At 33.2% G+C, this 24,137-nt stretch overlaps 2 protein-coding genes across 2 annotated transcripts; one reads left to right on the forward strand and one right to left on the reverse strand.

Annotated features, from left to right (window-relative positions):
* Positions 1-12,131: 12,131 nt before the first annotated feature.
* LOC132164295 (protein SODIUM POTASSIUM ROOT DEFECTIVE 2-like) lies at positions 12,132-13,710 on the forward strand. The gene is made up of 3 exons (XM_059574782.1): positions 12,132-12,642; positions 12,818-12,893; positions 13,308-13,710. Exons 1-3 carry the CDS (start codon positions 12,178-12,180, stop codon positions 13,484-13,486), a joined length of 720 nt encoding a protein of 239 aa, XP_059430765.1. The 5' UTR covers positions 12,132-12,177; the 3' UTR covers positions 13,487-13,710.
* A 9,031-nt stretch (positions 13,711-22,741) lies between these two features.
* Positions 22,742-23,627, reverse strand: LOC132164816 (dirigent protein 25-like). Its single transcript, XM_059575381.1, has 2 exons — positions 23,610-23,627; positions 22,742-23,395 (listed from the first exon to the last, which is right to left on the reverse strand). The coding sequence occupies exon 2, from the start codon at positions 23,375-23,377 to the stop codon at positions 22,742-22,744; it is 636 nt and encodes a 211-aa protein (XP_059431364.1). The 5' UTR covers positions 23,378-23,395; positions 23,610-23,627.
* Between the last annotated feature and the right edge of the window lie 510 nt (positions 23,628-24,137).

Here is a 24,137-nt window from a genome sequence, read left to right on the forward strand (position 1 = left end):
TATAAATTCCTACGTATTTTTGGTTGTACCTGGTTTCCAAATCTTCGACCATACAATAATCACAAGTTTGAATTCCAGTCAAAAGAGTGTGTTTTCATGGGTTACAGTTCAAAACACAAAGGACATCGTTGCTTCCACATTGAATCTGGAAAATTTTGTATCTCACGTGATGTAGTATTTGATGAGACAATTTTTCCTTTTTCAAAAATTAAAAATGTGGCATCATCATCTTTATCCACTTCCTCATATACCATGTTACCCGTATCCCTTCAATCTCCTCCATTAGTTTCGGATTCAAGTCACCCAAACACTGAGTCATCCTTATCTCCTACACATCATGATAATCCCAATATCCCAAGTCCTATACCTGTGCCACATGACTCCACTCGAACTCATCCTATGGCAACACGGGCTCAGCATAATATAAGATGTCCATGTCAGTTCACAAATGGCACCGTAAGATACCCACTTCCACGTGCTCTTCTCACAATCCAAGCATCGGCTCTTCAAGAACCCACGTGTTATTCCACTGCTATACGTATCCCTGAATGGAATCAGGCCATGCAAAGTGAGCTCAAATGCTCTTCTTGCAAATAATACTTGGAGTTTGGTTCCTCCGTCAACTGCTGCCAATGTGGTTGGATGCAAGTGGGTCTTCAAACTGAAACGTAAAGCTGATGGAACGATAGAACGCCACAAGGCACGGCTGGTTGCTAAAGGATTTCATCAACAAGCTGGAATTGATTTTGGTGAGACATTCAGCCTGGTAGTCAAACCCACAACTATCCACACTGTTCTATCTATTGCTTACAGTCTTGGATGGGCAATGAGGCAAATTGACATTCAAAATGCCTTTCTCCATGGGTTTTTGTCTGAGGAGGTCTATATGAGCCAGCCACCTGGCTTTGCGCATCTGTCACTGCCAAAACATTTATGCGAATTGAATAAGGCGCTATATGGCTTAAAACAAGCTCCCCGCACTTGGTTTTCATGACTTAGTGGCAGACTTATCCATTTGGGGTTTATTGGATCCAAAGCAGATTCATCACTTTTTACATACAAGTCCGAATGTGTTACTATTTTTGTTTTGATCTACGTCAATGATATTATCATCACAGCTTCCAATCCGGCTTCAATTGATGATCTTTTGAAACAACTGAAGATGGATTTTGCAGTCAAAGATCTTGGACAACTATCCTTTTTCCTTGGCATTGAGGTTCTCCATGGACCGGATGGGTTGCTTTTGTCACAAAGAAGATACATTATGGACTTCCTCAAACGAACCAACATGCATGAAGCAAAACCGATTTCTTCACCAATGTCTTCTTCTCACAGTTTATCAGCTAATACGGGTGATTCAATGGAGGATTCTACTCTTTTTCGAAGCACTGTGGGGTCTCTACAATATTTATCTCTCACTCGGCCTGTTCTTGCTTTTGCAGTAAATCGAGTGTGTCAATTTATGCATCACCCAACCAATCTACATTGGCAGGCAGTAAAATGGATTTTAAGGTATTTGAAGCATACTGTTTCTGATGGATTATTAATAACTCATTCAACTGTATCTCAACTTCAAGCCTATTCGAATGCAGATTGGCCTGGATGCCCGAATGACAAAAAATCCACAAGTGCATATTGTGTGTATCTTGGCTCAAATCTTATATCTTGGAGTTCAAGAAAACAACCTACAGTCTCACAGTCTAGCACTGAGGCTGAGTACAAGTCAGTTGCTAACACTGCCGCATAATTAATTTGGATTAAGGCCTTACTCGGTGATCTTGGTATAGAACTTTCCACACCTTTGAAATTATGGTGCGACAACATTGGAGCAACTTATCTTTCCGCTAATCCGGTGTTCCATGGAAGAACTAAGCATGTAGAAATCGATTTTTATTTTGTCAGGGAACGTGCAGCAGACAAAACTATTCAAGTTTTGTTTATTCCAAGTAAAGATCAGATTGCGGATGTTCTAACAAAACCGATTGTATCTACACGGTTTAAATGGTTCTGTTACAAGCTCAACGTTCGTGACTCCCCGTTGAACTTGCGGGGGAATGATAAAGCACAAGATAAAGCTTCAAGTTTGAATTCAAATATCATTGAAGATAGTTCACATTTGAATTCAAGTGATAAGGGATAATGCCTCTTATCCCTTATCTGTCACTTGTGTATATCTTAGTTTAAATATTATTTTTGTTATTTGATGTAATCTGATGGCTAGCTGTAATTGAGAAATTGTAGGAAATCTTGTTGTAAAGAATTATTATATATATCAATAAATACCCATGTAGATGGGTATGAAAGCCATTACATCATATAGTGTTCTTTGAACTTTATTACCTCGAGAGCTTTCCGTTGGAAATCAAGCAAATTAAATAAATGCATGGCATCATACATGTAGATTGGTGTAGACTTTTATCTTTGCATGTGAAGCTACTTTGTTTCAAATACTTTGTATCCATTAAATATTATGTTGTAGGGTGGCTGATTTTTTGACAAATACAGCCATGATCCATCCCCTTTGAATTTTGTAACCATAGCTTTAAATGCTATGCTGACTTTGTATTGGAGAAATATCTATATAAATGATATGTGTTTGTACGTTGTTATATATAGATGCGGAAGAGTTGATAGCTTCTATAATAAATCAGTTTGTTCACCATATTTTTCTTTCTTTAGATTCTACTTGCCCTTTTCATGATGTATTTGATTATTTGCTAGCTTGATTGTGACTTATTCACCTGAATCACTGTAGATTTTTCTTGTGGGTGATTCAATGACTCCAAAAGATTTCTCAACCATATGGCTTCACAAACAGTAGAAGAGACTGCCACATACTCAGCCTCACATGAAGATAACTACAATTGCCTGCTTCTTTGATGTCCAAGAGAAAGTGGTTGAACCAAGATAGATCACATAACCTGTAAACAACTGAATCAAGTAGTCATTGTTCCCCAATAACTTATCCGAATGCTCGAATCCATATTAGATGTGGCAAGACAACTCAGAAATAGCTTTGGAAAATTATCTCTATTTAGCCTAATTCTTGTTGCATTCCAGGTTCAAGCATACTTGGCTTATCACCTTTTTTTTTTTTTTTTGGACTGATTATACTTGGAAAGGAACACCACTAAGGACAAAATCAGACATAACATTATCGGCCGCAACAAAACAAAGAGAACAATATCATCTATGAATACCAGTAAGCAATACAACACACCTTAATAGTTATAATTGAGCAACAAACTATATGTGACAATACTAGCCTACTAGGTGAGAGTTGTATAAAGATAAGAGACTAATTTGGTGTTTTTTTTTTTTTTTTTTGAGTGGTAATAAATTTTATCGAAAAGACGGATGAGTTACGTAATTAAGATGCTAAGCAAAGTTTGTTTGATAACACTTTTTTCTTTTTCTTTTTTTTTTTTCATTGCAATTTCTAATTGGAATACAATTGAGGAACACTCAACTTTGTCACTTAACATGCATCATCAATAATAGAAGGATTGAATGGCTCTTAGGCTCTTTCACAAGAATAAGGGAAAACATTTGTAGAATTCATGTTCATAGTTTTCCCTTAATTACCATTTAGATCTTTACACCTTGATGAATTTTAATTTTCAAATTTAAAGATTTCAAATCTTGACCACTCATTTCAAAAGGTAAATAAGATTTTTATGATATTCACCATTTTGAGGAAATCCTCTTATCCTAAAGTCACACTCATCTAGCGAAGCTGAAGAGATTGAAATAAGTACATAAATCAAGGAGAACTATAACAACTTTAAAAAAAAACGCTAGCTACATATACGCTATTACCTCAAAAAAATTAGTCAATTTGGAGTTTTCCTACAATTCATTATAAAGCTCAGTCTTACCTAGTAATTAGGCAATGTGAGACTTATCATTCATTACTATCTTTATAAACTACCTACTCTATATGAGCTATACCTCATTTGTTCAATATGAAACCGGAGTGTTACATAAGTGTTTGTAAATGCATTGTTTCCTATCTTCGGATTTCATGAAGGATATGAAACTACACACCTAGTCCTATAGCGAAAGGTGAATATGTTATGATCCTTGGGCACCCTCATTTTACAAGTTGATTTTCAATGGTGAATTGTACCAAAAGTTTGTATCAAAGGAGCGAGTCTTTCTACCACCACAAATAGGTTAATCTCACATACACAAAATCTACAAAATAAAAACTTCAACTCAACATAACCTTAATACTAACTACTTGCATCACAACATATCCTATTCACAGGCATCTAGCCCAACTCAGCCCCAAATCAATACCAGTGTAATCAATATTTGCCTTAAATTATAAATCATGACCAACATGCCTATATTTATGAATGATTAAATTATATAATTATTAATAACAAAAAAAAAAAATTTGCTCGCAACAAATTTTATGAAATTTTACTTGTCAATTTGACAAATCCTAATGAATAAATAATCTAAGAAAATATTTAATCTTAATAATGTAAATCGATAAGAAACACTAATATATCATTAAGAGAATAACTTATATAAGGAGGTTGCACAAAAGGTGAGTTTTGTGCAACCAATCAGAAGGTAACACTTAAGCTAAACTTACCAAACTTAAGTTTTTTTTTTTAAAAAAAAAAAGCTCAACTACACCAGATTGGCAGATTATATCACATATGAAATAAAAAATTAATTGCTTTTTTTTAAAAAAAAAAAAAAAAATAGAATTGAAGGGGTGGCCAGCCAACCACCCGTTCAATTTTGTGTTTTTATATATATATATATATATAATTTTTTATTTTATCTAGAATATAATCTGGTGTGGTTGAATTTTTATTTTAAGTATAAGTCTAATAAAATTGACTGATGTATCAGCCTCTTATTGGTGGCACATAAGGTGACTTTTATGCAACAGATACACCCAAGTCGCTCTCTATGATTAATTAGGATGTAAATATCTTGATCTCTTTACAAATTCTTTTTTTTTTTAAAACAACCATTGTTGTGGGCTCCCTAGCGCACCAAACCCCAAGATACAATAGTCCAACCAACTACATTATACCATAGAGCAAAAGATCCCTAAAAAGTACTATTTATTTGCCCATATATATACCAATTCCTTATCTTTCACCACACATTTTCTTCGCTTTATATATTCATGGCTTGTAAGAAGAGTATAATTTATAGGAATATGGGCATCCCGATGGGTGAGTTAGTGGGTACATTATGCTCACTCACAATTAGTAGTATTTATGAATAGCCCCTAAGTAATACACAAATAACCTTACATATATTTTCAAAAATAAATAAATAAATAACCTTACACATATAAGGTGGTCAAGGCGTCACATTTTATTCTTTAATCTTTCACATTTTTTTTTCTGATATATCCTTGTAAGGTGTGACTCTGCTAGACCGATAGTTGTGAGACTCTGCTATCGTCTTAATATAATACCCTAAATATTGCATTGAATCTCAAATCCGTCACATGGTAGTAGCTAAAAAAAGAAGATACTCCTTTCTAATATATATTATCATTTCAAAGAAAATGCAACATCAAAGCCAATAACATTATTATAAAAAATAAAAAATAAATAAAAAAGAGTAAAAAAGGACTTTAATTTTGAAGAGACCCCCAAATGAACTAGTGCGACAAAGTTCTTCGGAATTCGTAGCCGGAAAGGTAATTAATTAATTATAAATGGAAGAAGAAAGAATCTAAAAGCAGATTTATAAAAGCAAAAAAAGAAAAGAAACATAAAGATAAAGAAAGTAATTAAGAAGAGACAAATGGCCCCTTATTTCTTCCACTAAACAAAGACCCGCATCTTTAATCGCGTGATTATCGAACAGTGGATTCAACGAGACCTCTTACATTAATATTCACATTATAATCAAGGGGAAAGCTGATAAAGGCTAAAAGGAGGGTTGATAAACAATGAAACGGATCGAGAGACTTTTTTTTTTTTTTTTTCTTTTTTAATTTCCTTCTTTTGGTTGTTTGTAGAGAAAAAACAAAAAACAAAAAACTACTATTATTATAAAATAGCAATTAGAAGACAATATAAAATGCAATCAATTGACTTGAGATCTGTTTGATCGTGCCTTAACTTACATATTATATATGTGGCTCATATTAGAATATTAGTGGAAGGTTAAGTAGATGGGATCGAGAGCAGCATGAGTCTAATTAAGTTTGCGGGGAGAACGACTAGGTTGTGGGGGTGCGTGGCAACTCCCCGCGGTACGGTACGGGGTATTTTGAGAATTTTTAAAATACATCCGTATAATTAGGGTTTAGGGTTTTCTTATATATATGTTATGATGTAACTTGAAATCATTAATTGCAAAATGCAGCTGCACTCTCTGTGGATGTAGGCACATTGCCGAACTACGTTAAATTTGTGTTTCGAGTCTCTCTTAATCTCTCTCTCTCTTTTCAATTTTGTTGTTCATCATTGTTGTACACGGTAACAACAATATATATATATATATATTGATACTCATGTATTTCATATTGGGGAGTCATCAATTGACTTTAAGACTCTATTTGATTTTTATAGAAAATTTATTAAATTAGAAAAATTGTTGGGTTCAAAGACAAAGAATGAATTTTTCTATTGAGTTTCATATAAAGTTTGAGTTTTTATAATAGGGCCACGGGTTTAAGCCAATAGAGGCCATACTTAATATTTTGGCCCTAATCTATATATATATATATATATATATATATATTAAGCTTTTGGAAGAAGGGGCATGGCCATACTGGCTCCGTCTTTGCATATATTGCGAGCTTGTTGCCAAAAGAACTAGGGGTGTCAATGATAACCGCTAGCCACTAATCGCTTAACCGTTTAACTGTATTAACCGCTAACCGCTTAACCGCTATAACCACCTAGCGGTTAGCGGTTATTGGGTTTACTAACTGTAACCGCTAACCGCCTTTTTATATAATATATTTTTATAATTATAATTATAAAAATATTTATACATATAACATAATCACTTGATCATTAAATCACAATTTTTTTAAAAAATACTTAAATCACAATTTGAGTATCAATATATTATCACTATAATTTATATGATTATATCATATAATCACTTGATTATTAATCACAATTTTTTAAAAAAATAATTAAATCACAATTTGGGTATTAATATATTATCACTATAATTTATATGATTATATAATTACATGATCAATTGATCATTAAATCATTTGATTATATAATAACAAATTATACATATATAATATGACATAACTCATAAGTATACCAATTCATACTAATACAACAATTAAATATCTAGTGACTTATTTCTAATGTATGTTATAAACTTATAAGTTTATATATGTTATAAGTCTATATAAGTCTACATATGCATATGAATAATGTAAATGTATAATATCAATACTTAATCATATGATTTAATGACAATTCAAATATTTTATTCAAGACTTCAAGTGAATCATATTATTAATGTACAATGATGATATGATTCGTATAATATCAAATTAAGTAATTGACATTGGATTAAACAATGACCAATGTATTATTTATAAACACAATTTAAGTTTTAATATATTATCATTATATGTTGTGATAGTTGTCTGAATTCTAAACTTTTTTTTATATGTTTTTTTTTTAAAAAAAAAAGGTTAACCGGTTATGATTTAATATTTAAGAAAAATTTTTTAAAGTACAAGTAAATGTAAATTTTGGGTCAAATATTTTTTATTTTTCAATATGGGCTATTTTTATAGGAATTGGGCCCAAGAAGACACTAAAAATACAAAAAAAATGAGGGTAAAAAAAAAGCCAAAAAAGCCCAAAAAAAGAAGCAAAAAAAGGCCCAAAAAGCCCTAAGAATGCCCAAAAAAAAAAGCTCTATTTTGAAAAAGCGGTTAGCGGGCAGTTATCTATTTTACAAACCGCTAACCGGCGGTTAGCGGTTGCGGTTAGTGAAGTCTACTAATCGCTAAAGCGGTTACGGTTAGCTGTTATCGGCAATAACCGCTAACCGTAACCGCCTCAACACCCCTAGAAAGAAGTAACAAATATGAATGATATATGTACATAATTAATGGTGCATATAATTTATGCTCATATATAGCTAATAATTATCTTTACATTTCATATGATCTAGGAGACTAGGACAGTTCTCACTAAATAGAAAATTATTTTAAATATATAATAAGAGTAACACCTACTTAATTTACACCTGTTTTACAATTTTTGACACGTTTTAACATGAAGTGCTATTAAAAAAAATATTTTTAACTTCATTTAATCAACATAAGTCAACAGTCGTAAAATAGTTAAAAAGTGTAGTATTTTCCAAATACTATTATTTTTGGTAATAATTTTTTGTTTTAATCGATGACGGGAAATGGTTACACGGGAGTCTTTCTCGATCTTGATTGGAATGAAAGAGAGGGTGAGAGATTGGTTGGAAAAGTTTTCAAACACAGCTAAGTGAAAATTAACAATTTATTTTCAGCAATATATATCTTCACCCTTTTCCTATTTCCCATATTGAATAATAATAATATAAATAAATAAATAAATAAATAAACAGCAATATTTTCATACTCATATGTAACAAGTAAATGGCATCCTTCAGAAGTAGGTAAAATAGTCACTGAAAAAGTACAAATTTTTACTTTAGCTTCTAATTTTTCTATACGTATACACTCCAACAGATTTTCTATTCTACTTTTCATTTTCTTTTAAGTATTATTTTGTGTAGGAGAGAGTGTGAAAGAAAGAGGAGGAGAGAGAGTAAAATAAAGAAAGTGAAAGACAAAGTAGTAAACAAAGTTTATAATGTGAATAGTGAATAGACTAATCATATTTACACTAGATGAAAAAAAAGAAGAAGTTAAATTGCATATTATGTTAGAGACGAAGAAGCACCCATAATAATCAGATCTGAATGTTATTAAAGATTTGATTACTCTTTTGGAAATGCTCTTAAGAGTAATGTTAAAAGGAGAATTAGAGTCTTTTTGTGATTTGGCTTTTAAAATTATCAATAGATCAAAATTTAATAATGATCATTTCAAATTTAATGGTGATTTTAAAAAGAGTAATGCTATGGACCATCTTTTTATTCTCTTTTTATCCTTCTAAAGCTGATGTAGCTCTTAAAATCACCATTAAATTTTAGATGAATCATTCTTGAATTTTGATCTAATAGTGATTTTGAAAGCCATATTAACTTTAAGAGAATGAAAAGAGGATAAAATGATAGTCCTTCACATTACTCTTTTAAAAGTCACGTCACATTTGAGAAGTCTAAAAATAAACTCTAATCCTCCGTATTCCAAACCTAATCTTTTAAAAAATATTTTCAAGGAAAAAAAATCAGTTGCAGTTAAAAAGGATGGTTACGACATGATTATAAGACAACGAGAAGGCAATTTATTCGCATATATTATCGTGGTTTTCGCACTTTATAATTAATATATGTCTGGAAAGAGGCTGGACCCACCGGTTGGCCGGACGATGGAAAACACGTCAGCCATTTTGAAGCTTAATCATTACAACCATTAGATATGACAAAAATAAATCAAAAGATGCGAAAAAGTAAAATAAAGAAGACAATTATTATAGGGCTATTACACTATTACTCATAATTATACAAAGCATGTACCCCAATCAAGTAGCAGATCAAGAATATGAAAACTGGTCCTCGATCTCGATCTTCACCTTATTTATTTATTTATTTTTAATATTATTTCAATTTTACTTTTATTATATTTTTTAGAAAATATTAAGAGCATATTTGTGATTGCATTTAAAAAATAGAATTTTTAAGTCAAAAAAAATTTTTTGACAAAAGCTTAAAGTTTTTGTAAAAATAGATTTTTGAACCCTTAAAGGCGCTATTAAGCCCCTCAAATGCACACCCAACTAGGCTTTAAGAGCCTGTTTGGGATTGCGTATGAAAAATATAACTTTTAAGTCAAAAAAAGTTTTTTGACAAAAACTTCATTTCAAGCTTTTGTCAAAAGTGTTTTTTGGTCATTTTTAGGTTTTTTTGGACTCTTAAAAGCGTTTTTTATTTTTTTTACCAAACGAGTACTTTTTTTCTTTAAATGAATTTTTTGAATGTTAAAAGCATTTTTAAGCCCCTCAAACGCAATTTCAAACTGGCCTTAAGTATCTTTTGTTAGAGCATTTTTAAGAGGCTAGAGGTTATTTTGACTAATTAACCCTATAATAAAAATTGATATAAAAAAGAAAAAATTATCTACGTTTGACTAGTTATTTTAGTAAAAAAGATCCCTAGTTGCTACAATGCTTAAAATATGATTGTTGGAAAGAATAAATAAATAAAATTTAAATATAATAATTAAAGTGAATAGTTAAAAGAATGAGAATGATGTAAGTGAGCTTTGAAATAGAGTAACTAAAATTAAAAAAAAAAAAAAAAAAAAAAACATGTGATTCTTTAGCTAATTATTAAAATATGCTGAACTGAATGTAAATGCTCCTATACACTAACTAGCTAAAACAATTACAATAATAATTGATTGTTATTCAATCATTTATTATTGTAATTGTTTTAGCTAGTTTTTTACTAATAATTTTAATTTTGGAAAAATGAGAATATATTATAGAAAAAACCTTAAGTCATTACTATATATATATATAATCAGATTATAGGAAACATATATGCAGCCATGTCGGCTACGTAAGATTGCTTGAACCCCACGTTAGATCATCTAGTTTTGTCCTAATGCCCGATTATCTTCATAAGTTTGTCCACATTTCAAATTTTCAATGAATTTTAAGTTAACGCAATCGAGTCATTATTGACCATTACTTTGTCCCATTTAGGGCTAATCCCGAATTTACGATTCCAAATTCAATTCTTTAACAACTTCCTTTGGATTATACTATTTTACTACTTGCATCTACTTTTTTTTTTAATTAATTATCCAATAAAGTGGACAAAAAGTTGCAGTTGGTGAAGTTTTCAATATTAATTAATTAATGTTTCATAATCAAAATTATCGGAATAAGATAATCAAGCTTGCAATTCTTTTTAGCATATATGATGTACGTATATTCATCTAAGAATAATAAACCTATATTCTACGCAACAGCGCTTTCTTTACTAATTTTAGATTATGTAAAGACCTCGAAGTGGCAGTTTGTGTTCGCATGTTGAGTTTGTGTTGTATCGATGAATGAGTATTATATATATATATATATATATATATATATAAGGTCTATTTTAATTCGTCATTTAATTAAACGGGTTAAGCCCATTAACCTTAACTGATCACTAATTTTGTGTTAGCTAGATTCGTGTCGGGTTCGGAGATTGTGTCAAAATTTGTCTACCATTATGTTATGTGTCGAATTCGGATCGTATCAATGCATATGTTTAAAGTTATATAGGTTAGTCCTAACTATTCGACTCATTTAATTAAACCGATCAGACTCTTCAATTTTAACTTACTAATTTTGTGTTGAATTTATATTAAATTGATGAATTATGTTAAAAATTGTAAACACTAATATGCGGCAGACAGAATGGTTTGCAAATTTACAAACACATAATTCCCCATGTCCCCCTGCTCCTTGCCCAACTGAACCCCATTCTGAGCTTGCAGTTAGTTTGCCTCAATCATTACAAAATTCTCAATACATTTAAGGTCAAAATAATGGAGATGAGCACAAGTTTCAATAATCTAGACACATCTTCCTACTATGGTCATGATTGGGGAATTAAGTCAATCTGATCCTGCTACAAATGCCAACACCATATGGCCCTCACAATTAGGCCATATTGCACAATTGTCTATTGTACAACAATGATGTCTAAATAATAAGATTAGCTAGTTATGAACCTTTCTTCATGTTAATACTTCTAGTAGTGGTAGTAATCATTTCACACAAAGATAAACCTAACTTTTTCACCCCACACCCTCTAAAAAATTAAAAAAAGAAAAAAGTTTAAACAACAACATTAAAGGTCCAGATTAATCACATATCTTCTAAGGTATCATTACCTATCCCTAATCCCTTTGGTGGGACCTGTCTGCTTTTTCTTTATCTCTCTCTCTCACTCAACTTTAAAAGCAGCCTACTTCTTTGCTGCTGCTGCATATTCACAAAAGCAGCCTGGTTTGAAGTTATTCTCATTTCTCAATCATCTCCAAGCATGAAAGGAATGGATCTTTTCTGTGCATCTCCAGCCTCCACAGCCATATGCTCTAGCATGGAGCTCCGTTCCATGGTCCGACATGGCCCCAGACCGATTGAGCGCCGCCGCAATCCTCCACATATCCATGATCGAAGAAAAAGCCAAGTACCCCATGTCCCTTGTTCATCTCAATTTCCCATCAATCCTAAGCCTTATTATGAAAAGTATAGGCGGAGCTCCGCCAATCAAAGTGATTTACGTAGAAAAAGCTCCGCCAACGTCATAAATGATCTGAATACTACTCCTCCTGGCTCCTCTAGATATCTCCTAAGTGACTCACCCTTCATCGACTGGTTATCCGAGTCGTCTGAGCCCGGCGCCGCTGCATTGGTTCCTGCTGAGCCGGCGAAGCCTCGGCGCCTGATCAGCTCAAACGACTCTCCTCCTTTAAAATCCTCTTTCTCAGCTCGCTCCCATGATCAGGTTCCTTGTTATAATCATCTTTCTTTGTGTTTTTCATACTTCTATAAAAAAATAAATAAATAAACCCAGAACCTTGTCTCATAGTTTGTGAAAAAACAAATTCCTAGAATGTTTTTGGACTAACATTTACTACGTACTTCTATTTGTTGTTGTCTATTTATATTCGAATTTGCAGGTCGTGGTTTTGTGGGTGTCACTGCATTGTAAGGGATGTGAAGGAAAAGTCAGAAAACATATTTCAAAAATGGAAGGTTAGTGCAATAACACTTCAATTCTTTGAAGCAAAACATTTAAGAGTATCCCGTTAGTTATATATAGTAATATTTTTGTCCCTTCAAAAGTGAAAAAATTTTAGCCATTCATTTCATCAATCGGTTTAAACAAATACAAATGTTTGCGTTACCGAGACAAGTAGATTTTACATATTAAAAATTAAAATTAATTATCTGGGTAACACACAAACTTATGTATTTGTTTAACCCCATTAGATAAAATTGATGGTTCAGATTTTAAAATATGAGGAGATCTCAATCCCTATACCATACTGCCATCTCCGGTTCAAATTCCCATATTCCCCAGATTTGGGTTGTTCATTAATTAGGAAATGAATTGGAAAGGCATGAGTTTAATGTGATTATTTTTTTTGGGAAATTAATTTGGAGCAGGAGTGAGATCATATAGTATAGATTTGGCGACAAAGAAAGTGACAGTAATTGGGGACGTGACACCTTTAGGTGTACTCGCGAGTGTGTCCAAGGTGAAAAATGCACAGCTTTGGCCGACTCCAACATCTACATCTACATCATCATCATCCCCATCACCATCTTCCCGATGGTCAGCATGAGCAGTTGCAAATAAAACTGGAGTTTCTATTTAACTTTTTATGTACAAGTTTGGAATCCCACTAAGGGTGTGTTTGTATGCTTTGATTTGATAAACTTATCATGTTTCAATTAGTATGTGATGTAAATTATATATATATATGTAAAAACTCTTTCTTTTTTTCTACGGGATTGGAATCATCAGAAACTTGGTTGTTCAGAGATCAGAGAAGAAAGTAAAAGTGATAAGAGTTATAATTAGTATCTGATTATCGTATCTTCTAAGTATTCCCTTTCACTTTGTTTGAATTTTAAAATCTTTGCTTAGGTTGGCAACTCTGAAAATTTCTTCTTGTTTACTATTTCCCATATCACGCCCACCTTTATGTGGGGGTGCATGGAAGTGTACGATGATTCTGTAAAAAAGTGCTACAACCTGTGCTCGTTAAGCACACATCGAAGCATCGATTACTTTTTGTTTTCAAGAAGAAGAATCACCCATTACTTGCCCTTCAATTTTGATCACAGTAATATATGTTAACCACCGTGTGTATATATATATATTTTTATTATTATTATTATTATTTTTTTATTCAATGCGGTGAAGGAGGAAAGAAGTATGCTAACCACCGTATATATTTTAAAGTTTATTAGAACAATACCTTAATGATAGGCCGGGTAACTTTTGACATCGTCTTCGGTTCAAATTTAATGTGAAATTAATTAGTGGGTTAGAGTTTAGTATAATAGAGTTCGCGTCAAACCGAATTGATCACTCGAATAAATACAATTAATAAACGAGTTAATTTCGAGTAAACTTGCTTAACATACGACACGAGTGATCGGTATAACATCTTGTAAATTATTACCATTAAAAAATCATTTAAAACCCTTCCGACCAAGATAAAAATCACCCTCAATCTCATCCATAGTTGTAAAGATATAATTTTGGTAGTTTAATTCATTTTCATGTTCATGTTCATGTTCAATAATTGGGAGTTCTTGTGCCAATATCTTTGTATAAAATGACATGCATTTTCATGCTTAATAATTGAGAATTTTGTTAATTAAACGGGTTATACAGTTCGAGTTGGCCGGTCACTTGCCTATTTAAATTTGTTGTGTCAGAGTTAAGGGAACTGATCACCCGTTTAATTAAAATGATCAAATTCATACTGACTTATATAATTTTATACACATACATTGACGAACAAACACGAATTGACACTCATACTTGATGTCTTTTACGCCAACTGGATATTGCAGTGAATTGTAAAATAATTGTAAGTATAGTATTACTCATTACAAAGAGTCGAAGACATTCTTAATCAAATTAATAATAATAATAATAAAAACATTGATCAAATTAAAATTAACATGGTCCCCAAGCAAGAGCAGCGTAGGATACTGTATTAGAAGAAGATGACAAGAGCTAGAAGATAGCGTGCTGAAAGACATGGGATGCATCATGCATGCGAGAGCAATATTGGTTGGCAGTCAAGGACGGCAGGGTTGTGGTTTGGGACGACACAGACACTACGAACTACTTTTTCCTTTACCTTTTCTTCTGTCTTCTGAATTGTGCCCATATTTTTGGAGGGTGGATGTTCTGTTTGATTTGTCAGAATTTCGATTGTGGGTTCTCTGTAAGTTTCACCAATATCTTCTTCTTTCTTCTAGCTTGATCTTTTTCTTTTGCTTTTCAAGAAATGTTGACAATCTGTGGGTTTGTCATACTAATGGATAACCATTAATGACCTCTACTTATCTAATAATTAAGCATACCATCCATGAAAGACTTCAAACTTACAAATTGGTTAACAAATATGATTTGGAGATTTGTTTGATGTTATTTTCTTACACATTTTTTGTCTATCTTTTTAAAAATTCGTCATTAGATCTTACCCACATATTACTACCAAAAATTTCACATTTAATGACATTTGAATAGTGAGGTTTTTAGAAAATGTCACTAATATGTGACTTCATTTGAACAGTTAAAAAAAGTCGCATTTTAGTGACATTTTCTAAAAACGTCACTATTTAAATGCTATTAGTTGTGAAAATTTTGTAGTGATAGTAGATTTGCACATATTTTGTACGGAGATAGGCAAAAGATATGTAGGAGATTAAAACCAAACATTTCTCTATGATTTGTGTTAATTTTTTTGGCTCGGCCAAGAATTCTTTTATATATATATATATATATATATATATATAAAAAAAAGAAATTTGTGGGCTTAACTCATCTCATAAAACCGGTTCAATAAGTGAGAGTTGTTCATTCCTTATAAACATGCCCAAGATCTTGTCTACAGGCAATGTGAGATTATTTCTCAACACCCTCCCTCACGTGTAAGCCGATATTTTTCCTGGTCCTTGTCACGGGGTAAGTAGTGTGGGCCCCAATTCGTCCTGTGATAGGCTCTAATAGAATGAAAAATTTGTGGGCCTAACTTATTTTATAAAACCGGTTCAATAAAAGAAGGTTGTTCATTCCTTATAAACATACTCAAGATCTTGTCCACAGACAATGTGAAATTATTTCTCAACAATATATATATATATATATATATGCTAATTATAACGTAATTTGAGCTGCGCCATGTATTGGTGGCAACTCTTTTCTATGTGCATAATGAGCCTTCCACATAATAGACCAAATGATAACAGCATGGTTTACTTTTGGCTGCAAAGTCCATTTCAAATTTTGGAGTGGTGGGGCTGCGTCATCATCATGGCTTTAAGTTTCTTCGTCTGTGTTTGCTTTTGAAACTTTATGATATATCTTAACCAACTGAGGAGACAAGAGACTTGGAGTTTCAGTAGGTGGAGAAGAAGGAAAAATCTCCACATCCATATCCATAATATGATTTTTTTTTTTTTTTTTTTTTTTTAACGGATGAAACTTCAAGGGAGAGAAAAAAAAATTAAAAAAAAAAAAAAGGAGGTTCGAATTGGGACTTGGTAGCTTTAATTTCTTTGACTATGTGTCTTGGACGGCTGGAAAAGAAAAATATTAGAAAAAGTGAAAAGGGGCTAATCCATCATGCAGGCCATGACCCCACCAACCTCCTAGTTTCGTCACGGGTTAGAGCCTCAAAGGGCACGCAACATTTTTCATTATGTGTGTCACTGTACGGGGATTGGAATTCTTATAATTGATAATTTTTTGTTACAAAAGGTGTCACGTTTTCTTATGTGTCAAATGTTTGTCAAGTGACTAATAATTTTCCATTTCTTATCTGGACTTATAAATTTGCATGGTTTTGAGGGATTAAGATTTTAGGTAATGAGACTGTCTATATATTACACATGTAATGATGCAATGAGAAGAGAAAGTATTTGGACTTCATTTGCTTAAGTTGGTGTTAAGTTAGCCCAAATAGACAATGAAATAGAGCCTAAAACCTATATATAGGTTTGCCATATAATCAATGAAAATTATTATACATTGTTTTCTTTAAAAGGTAAAATCGTGCTCATGCTTTCTCAAGTTAGTAAAAGAATTACAAATGATAGAATGATGAAAAAAAAAAGAAAAAAAAAATGAAAGATTGATAAGTAAGACAAATTTGCAATGTGGAAAATCGTTTTCATCCAAACACACACATATATATATATTAAAAGAAGTGAAAAGACATGCCTAAGAACAGTGCTAGTTTTGTTCTACGATGCAACGAAACAGGGCAGAGAAAAGTTGAAAATGATAAAGATGAGAAAGTTGCCGTGCCCTAAATGTTAAATCATATCCAAAAGAGCTTTGTCGAGTTGCTCTTCTTTTTGAGACAGGAGGTTGTCATTTATGTCGTATGAAGTTGAAAATTTGTGGGGTAATTTGCGTATGATTAGACCACCTTTGAAAACTCCATAAGCTAGAGCTCCGATAAAAAGCTAATTAGCATAGCCCACTGTGAATGTGGAACAGATCCCATCAATTATTTAATTAAATTCAGATGATTTTGTAGCTAGGTAGCTAGAATTTGGTAATTTTTCCCCTGTACTATTATTTTTATTTTTATTTTATTTTTGGAGAAACCTCATCAAATGTTCCCTCAAAAAAAAAAAAAGAGAGAAAAAAAATGATGGATACTATTTATGCGGAGTAGATATATATGTGCTTGGTATATATAGAGATCCAAGTGACAAATTATAAAGGCTTTTGTTTTATACTTCTATCTAATCTTTTCCTTTTTTGTGAATGATTTCATTTTACAGTACTTTTTGAACAAACCTTTAAGATGTGGCAACACTAAAGTTACATTTGGTGTGCGGATTAGAACTTGAAATAGAATAGTTATTCTTGTGAAATAATTATTCCATTTGTTTGGTTTGCTTTATTATTCCTTAGAGCATGTGAGAAGCACATGTGATCAGTGGCGGATTTACACAGGGGCGACCTGGGGGTAGGCGCCCCTGGTAAATTTTTTTTAAAAAAAATTTATTAAGTATTTTGAATCAGAATTTTATGGGTGCCCCTGGTAAAAAAAAAATTACCAGGGGCACCTTTGGCCTTCTTTTGGTCGTTCAAATGACCATTATGTAGAGAAATGAGGTTATTTTTTATTAAAGAGAGAGAGAATAAAGTTATATTTTATTAGTGGAGAGAGAATAGATAATAATTTATTATTAAAAAAAGATAGTGGGTGAATTTTTTAGTGTTTCTAGTCATAGTTTATAGATAAATGTGATTTTTTTTTTTTTGGTTGCTAAATTTAGACTCTTAGTCTCTTTTCCGTAGGCTTAAACTCTAATATAATTTATGCTTTGAGATTTGAGGTTTTTATAAAAGAAATAGCCGTATGCTAATAGCCCACTAAAAGTACTCATTTTTCTTAGACACTAGTAGTCATTTAATTGCACTTAGTTTATTTCGTAAGTAGTTTAAATTATTATGTGTTTGTGACGTCGTTAGATGAATATTTTTAATAGTTACTTTGATTTTTTTTTTTTTTTTGGGTAATTTGATGAGTTTGATTTGATTTGTGATACATATATTATGGTATAATTTATTTTTTGATTGTATTTACCGTATTATAAAAAATATATATAATACATAAAGAGGAAAAAAAATTAATTTTTTACGCCCCTGGTAACTCCTATTCCTAGATCCGCCACTGCATGTGATTCTCATGTGCCAAAAGTCAATTGTACAAATTATTCTCTTTTCTCTCTCGAAAAACATGTGATTCTCACGTGCCAAAAGTTCATTTCCAAATAAGTCTCTCTCTGTTTTCCCATTGGTTTTTGGCTATACGAGTGGGTTGTGCTAGCTTTTTGTACAATGGACTTTTGGATTGTTAAGACTTTAGAGCTTTTGAATTGTCAATAAGAAAATTGGGTTATTTTGGTTTAGGGTTTATTAACCTTTACAAGTTTTGTTGCTCGACTCTCTCTCTCTCTCTCTGCTCGCTAGCTATAGGTTTATGGGGTTCTTTTTGCACAATGGACTTTTGGATTGTTTAGACCTTAGAGCTTTTGACTTATCAGTAAGAAAATTGGGTTATTTTGGTTTAGGGTTTATTAACCTTTACAAGTTTTGTTGCTCGACTCTCTCTCTCTCTCTCTCTCTCTCTCTGCGCGCTATAGGTTTATGGGGTTCTTTTTGCACAATGGACTTTTGGATTGTTTAGACTTTAGAGGTTTTGAATTGTCAATAAGAAAATTGGGTTATTTTGGTTTAGGGTTTATTAACCTTTACAAGTTTTGTTGCTCGACTCTCTCTCTCTCTCTCTGCTCGCTAGCTATAGGTTTATGGGGTTCTTTTTGCACAATGGACTTTTGGATTGTTTAGACCTTAGAGCTTTTGACTTATCAGTAAGAAAATTGGGTTATTTTGGTTTAGGGTTTATTAACCTTTACAAGTTTTGTTGCTCGACTCTCTCTCTCTCTCTCTCTCTCTCTCTGTGTGCTATAGGTTTATTTGGTTCTTTTTGTAGAATGGACTTTTGGATTGTTAAGACTTTAGAGCTTTTGACTTATCATGATCAATAAGAAAATTGGGTTATTTTTGTTTAGGGTTTATTAGCCTTTAGAAGTTTTGTTGCTCGAGTACTCTATCACAATTTTTAGATTTTGGGTTATTCCATATTATGGGCAGGTCTTTGCTACTAATCTTATTTCAAAATTTTAAAGTTTTGGGTGTTTTGCTCTCTTACTCATTCTACCACTTTCAATATTAATTTTGAGCTTATGAGCATCTTTGGGAACCTTGGAGAATTGGAGTCCTTTGTACAAAGCTTCTCCTGGAAAATTAGGTATCAAACTTCACAGGAACATTTACTTCTTTTGGGTTTTCTTTGAAATCACCAAATTCAGTTGTGTTAATGGCTAGCTAGCAATCAATATATGATTTCATAAGATTATTAATATGTGCAAATGATGATGAATATTGTTAGATATCATGGTGGTGATTTTGGAAAGAATAAATAAGGTAATTGAAAGAATAAAGAACAATAATTAGCTTACTCTAATTATGTTGAACTTAAATTTCTCATAAACAACTCAATTCATCACTTACACTCCCGCTTCAAAAAGCTTTCACTCCTACTTTAAAGATTTGTATTACATAAAGTAGATTGAGATTTCTTGTTATTAAGCTATTTAAATAACATAGAAATTTGAGCAGATTAAGAAAGAGATTCCGAGTCCACCTATATGAGACAGGTCAATCACAAGTCCTAAATTACTCGAAACAAATACACCTAACAACCCATCTTTTAGGCTTTCGGAATTTTTTAGTTATTGTAACATCCTTAAAACAAGGGATTCTATCTGGTCCATTTAGAGCCTGGCTGAAACCTGAAATAATGCCTGTGGGGCATGACAATCAGGCCTAACTTGATTGATGAGTCATATTGATGCCCAGGAGTCTCGACTCTACATGTAAAAACAGAAAGAACTTTTGCTGTGCCTTATTGTCCACACTGTGCTACAATAGAAAAAGAATTAGCCACTCCACATCTCCAACTACTCTGCTGCAAGCTCACTATAAAGATTACCTTACGTTTTCCATCCAATAAATAAGTTACACGTAAGATATGTCAATGCAACCAGAAAGACTGCTTGCTGAGGAGGACATGCATCAATCCTGCATCAGTCCCCACAACCGAAAGAGTCCAATTATGTCACGCCACCTGGTGCTGAGGGTCCCGCTACAAGTGCCAGCATGGCACACCCTCTCCATTCTCATTCTTCATGCACAACATTAATCTTGGTGGATCAGCTCCCTTTCTCAAAACCCAATGGCGGCACACTTCCATTTGTCACTGCAGGCTTCTTCTCACACGCACTTTCTCCCAGTTCATTCTCTGCCACCCTTTAGAGTTCGTTGACCGGTAGCCACAACCGAAGGTCGCTTGCTGTTGTCGCATCTTCTTAGTTCTTATCCTTTAATTTTGATACTTTAGATTAGTCTTCATAATCATTTGCTTCCTATCATTCTCCCTGTTACTGCACTATATATGTACAGTGAAGGCTACCTCTGATGCCGCCACACCTATATATGACTTATTTGCCAAAATTAGGTGATTCCAATGTAAAGAACTTTCTATTTCTTTATGTATTTGCTGAATATAGAATATGATATTGTATGGATGAGAGGATTAGAAAGATAGATAATGACGGTGATGAATTGGACAAATCCAAGGGTACATAATATTGAGTCTTCGAGATACTCAATTATCTCCAAAGTAACAGATTACAAACATGCCAAATGGATCTTTCTTATTCATCTCTTCTACAATTTGGGCTTATAAAGCCCTACTGATTGTTAACTACTTTGACAGCTAAGTCCAACTACCTTTAATCGAGCCCAACTGTCTTAACTAATACTTTCTCACTTATTTGATATAGACCCATTATAGATTCCTTACATTACTTGCCCCTTTAAAGCAGCGGGTTCAAAAGAAAAAACCCATTTGTCAATTTTGATAATTCTAACAAGCCCTTCAATTAACCAACTCAATAGGCCCACAAAAATCAGCCCACAACCAAACCAGCACAACTTCTTACTTTCAACTTCTTACCATTTTCCAAACACCAGCCAGGCACGCCTTTTTCAATTCCTCTCACATTTCATGATCCAATGCAAAAAAAAAAGTCTATTAAAACTCTACTTCACACCTTCCAACGTTGAACCTTTGATTTCCTTCATTTCCCAAAGCTCATCTTCTATCAAGTGGTCAAGATATTCATGTGAAGGCCTCGTAATAATGCTTTGCCTATAAAAGCTAATTTGTTCAAAAGGAAACTTGTGACGGACGTCACGGACCCATTATGTCCAATATGTGGGCTGGAGGCACAAACAACGGGGCATGCACTATAGAGTTGCCCGATAGCAAGAGATGCATGGAACATATGTGTAGTCAGGAGCTTCAAAGGAGTTGTGTTGAAAATGCGGAGTTTATCCTTATTGTAAATTCTCTTCATAGCACATTGGATAAGGATGACTTTTGTATCAATGGCAGTGGTAGCGAGAAATTTGTGGTTTAAGAGAAATTCTTTGATCCATGGGAGGAATTTTTGCCATCAAAACCAACCAGTACGGAAAGCAACATAGTCCCTTAACGGTTATTGCATAATCCATAGCAATTTTAAGGGCTGTTGTTTTCTCCAGAGAGTTGGGGATGCAAAAGGTGGAACTGAAAAGAGATGCTTTATCGGTAGTACAGTCATTAAATATAGCCAATTAATTGATTATGTCATAATAATACTAAATTCTTTATTACAATAAAGGGTGTCTCATGTTAAACTTGAAGCAAACAGAGCATCTCATGCACTAGCAAATGAAACGCTTTTTCTCATCAATGAAATAGTTCACATGAAGAAATTAAGCCCCTCAATGAATTAATGATATTGTATTATATACATCGATGAACGTATTGTTCTTTTTTTTTTTTTTTTTTTCTCATCAATGAATTGATTGTGAGATTATTTTTTATTTTTTATTTTTTAAAAAGGCTATTTATTCTTATGATACCTTTCCAATGTGAAAGGTCATGGTTTTTTAGTCTCAAACTTACTTTTTTCTTACTCCAGATAAATATTTTTGTCATCTCAAAAAGTAAAAAGACAATACTTGATCATCCACTATAACTAATTAAACATTCTACTATTCAAACAATTGGAGAGGATCTGTTCTACTCACAAGTGTATGCTCATTATGTAATAAAGGCCAAAAGTTCTGCAACACAAACCGAAATAATTACTGTAAATTCAAAGCTTTTTTATTTTAGCATAACTGAAACAGCAACCTTAAAATACAAACACACCAGTAACTAGTAAGTAAGATACAGAGTGAACTGCAGAAGAGTCTCCACTCCACCATTATTTTGCTGGTTTGTAGCCGGAAAAGTCTTCACCGTGGCATAGCCCTTAGCGTTGACATACTTTCCAGTTCCTCCCATGACAGCAAGCTGGGATTCCGACACAGCAATTCGATGAACCCCAAAGAAGCTGAGGCTGTCGGCGTAACCACCGCTCTCAAACATGGTCGTGAAAGCCATGGTCTGGCTGGTTCCGTCTTCCGAGCTTGCTACGTAAAAGCCCTGCGCCTTTCCGACCAAACCTGATCCGAGCTCATGCCCTTCGGTCAGCTCATTATCAAACACCGATAATGTCCCGAACATAAGCTTCTGGAGCGTTATTCCCGCGGGGAGCTGGGCCCCGTTGATCCCGTTGGGAATGTTACCGTTGTTTTGGATAACGTTGGGAGTGTTTCCGCTGAGGCCGGTGAGGAAGGGGATGTTGTTGTTATTGATATTAATTCCGTTGTTTTGGGGAACGCCGTTGTTAACTGGGAGGACGGCTCCGTTGGGCTTGGCGAAGGGGACTTGACCGTTGACTGCCGGATTGCTGACGACGCCACTCACAGCTTCAGCCGACGGGTTTGAGCCGCCAAGTATCTCATGCATGAAGAACGACAGTGGATGGTTCCCTGCCGGAGGAGGTACGTCGACGACGCCGGAAACAGTGGTGCATGTGATTGTGAGGGCTAAAAGGAGTAGTAGATGGAGTAAGTTCTTGCGTGGAACGTTGGTGGGCTCAGAGGCGGCTGCTGCCATTGATGATCTCGGGGAGGTTTTCTGCGGTGTATGTGGAAGATAGTTTGAAGGGGTATATATAATATGAATTGAAAGAGACAATGTTGGGATAAGGAGATTGATGGAGTTGATGAGATGGAGTAGGTGCATGTACGCATTTTCCGATTTTAGTGTGTTCGTTAGAACTCTATCCTTCTCTTTTTTTGATCGAGCATGTGTTTGTTAGAAGCTTTTGTCCTTAATTCAGATCTGAACTAATAATTGAAAAAATAGGAAACCTTGTTTGGAGACAAATTACTCATACTAGGTTAACAAAAATAAGAAGAAGAAAAAAAAGCTTCACAACCCAGCTAGCTGTTTTGGTAGTTCAACAATGCATAAAAATAATAAATAAAAATTTTGAAAAAAAAGTACATATATTCTTCTCAAATTATTATTTTATTGTCAATGTTAACCACAAACTACAAATTGTGTCAATATCCCATTTAAAATACCAAAACAAAGTTAATGTCCGGTCCTAAGACTAACAAAAAGACAAAAACGAAGCTTAAACAAATTTCTTTAAAAAAAAAATTAAAATTAAAATGATCCCCTTAGTTTTAAAATTTTTCAATTTTTGTTTTGTTTTAAA

Source organism: Corylus avellana, chromosome ca10 (assembly GCF_901000735.1).
Source record: "Corylus avellana chromosome ca10, CavTom2PMs-1.0".
NCBI lineage: Eukaryota > Viridiplantae > Streptophyta > Magnoliopsida > Fagales > Betulaceae > Corylus > Corylus avellana.

Bases quoted from the DNA above. Each gene is read 5' to 3' on its own strand.
- LOC132164816 (XM_059575381.1), bottom strand. From the start codon at position 23,377: ATGCATGAGATACTTGGCGGCTCAAACCCGTCGGCTGAAGCTGTGAGT.
- LOC132164295 (XM_059574782.1), top strand. From the start codon at position 12,178: ATGAAAGGAATGGATCTTTTCTGTGCATCTCCAGCCTCCACAGCCATA. The intron at 12,643-12,817 runs GTTCCTTGTTAT...TCGAATTTGCAG, and splicing joins CAGCTCGCTCCCATGATCAG to GTCGTGGTTTTGTGGGTGTC. The intron at 12,894-13,307 runs GTTAGTGCAATA...AATTTGGAGCAG, and splicing joins ACATATTTCAAAAATGGAAG to GAGTGAGATCATATAGTATA.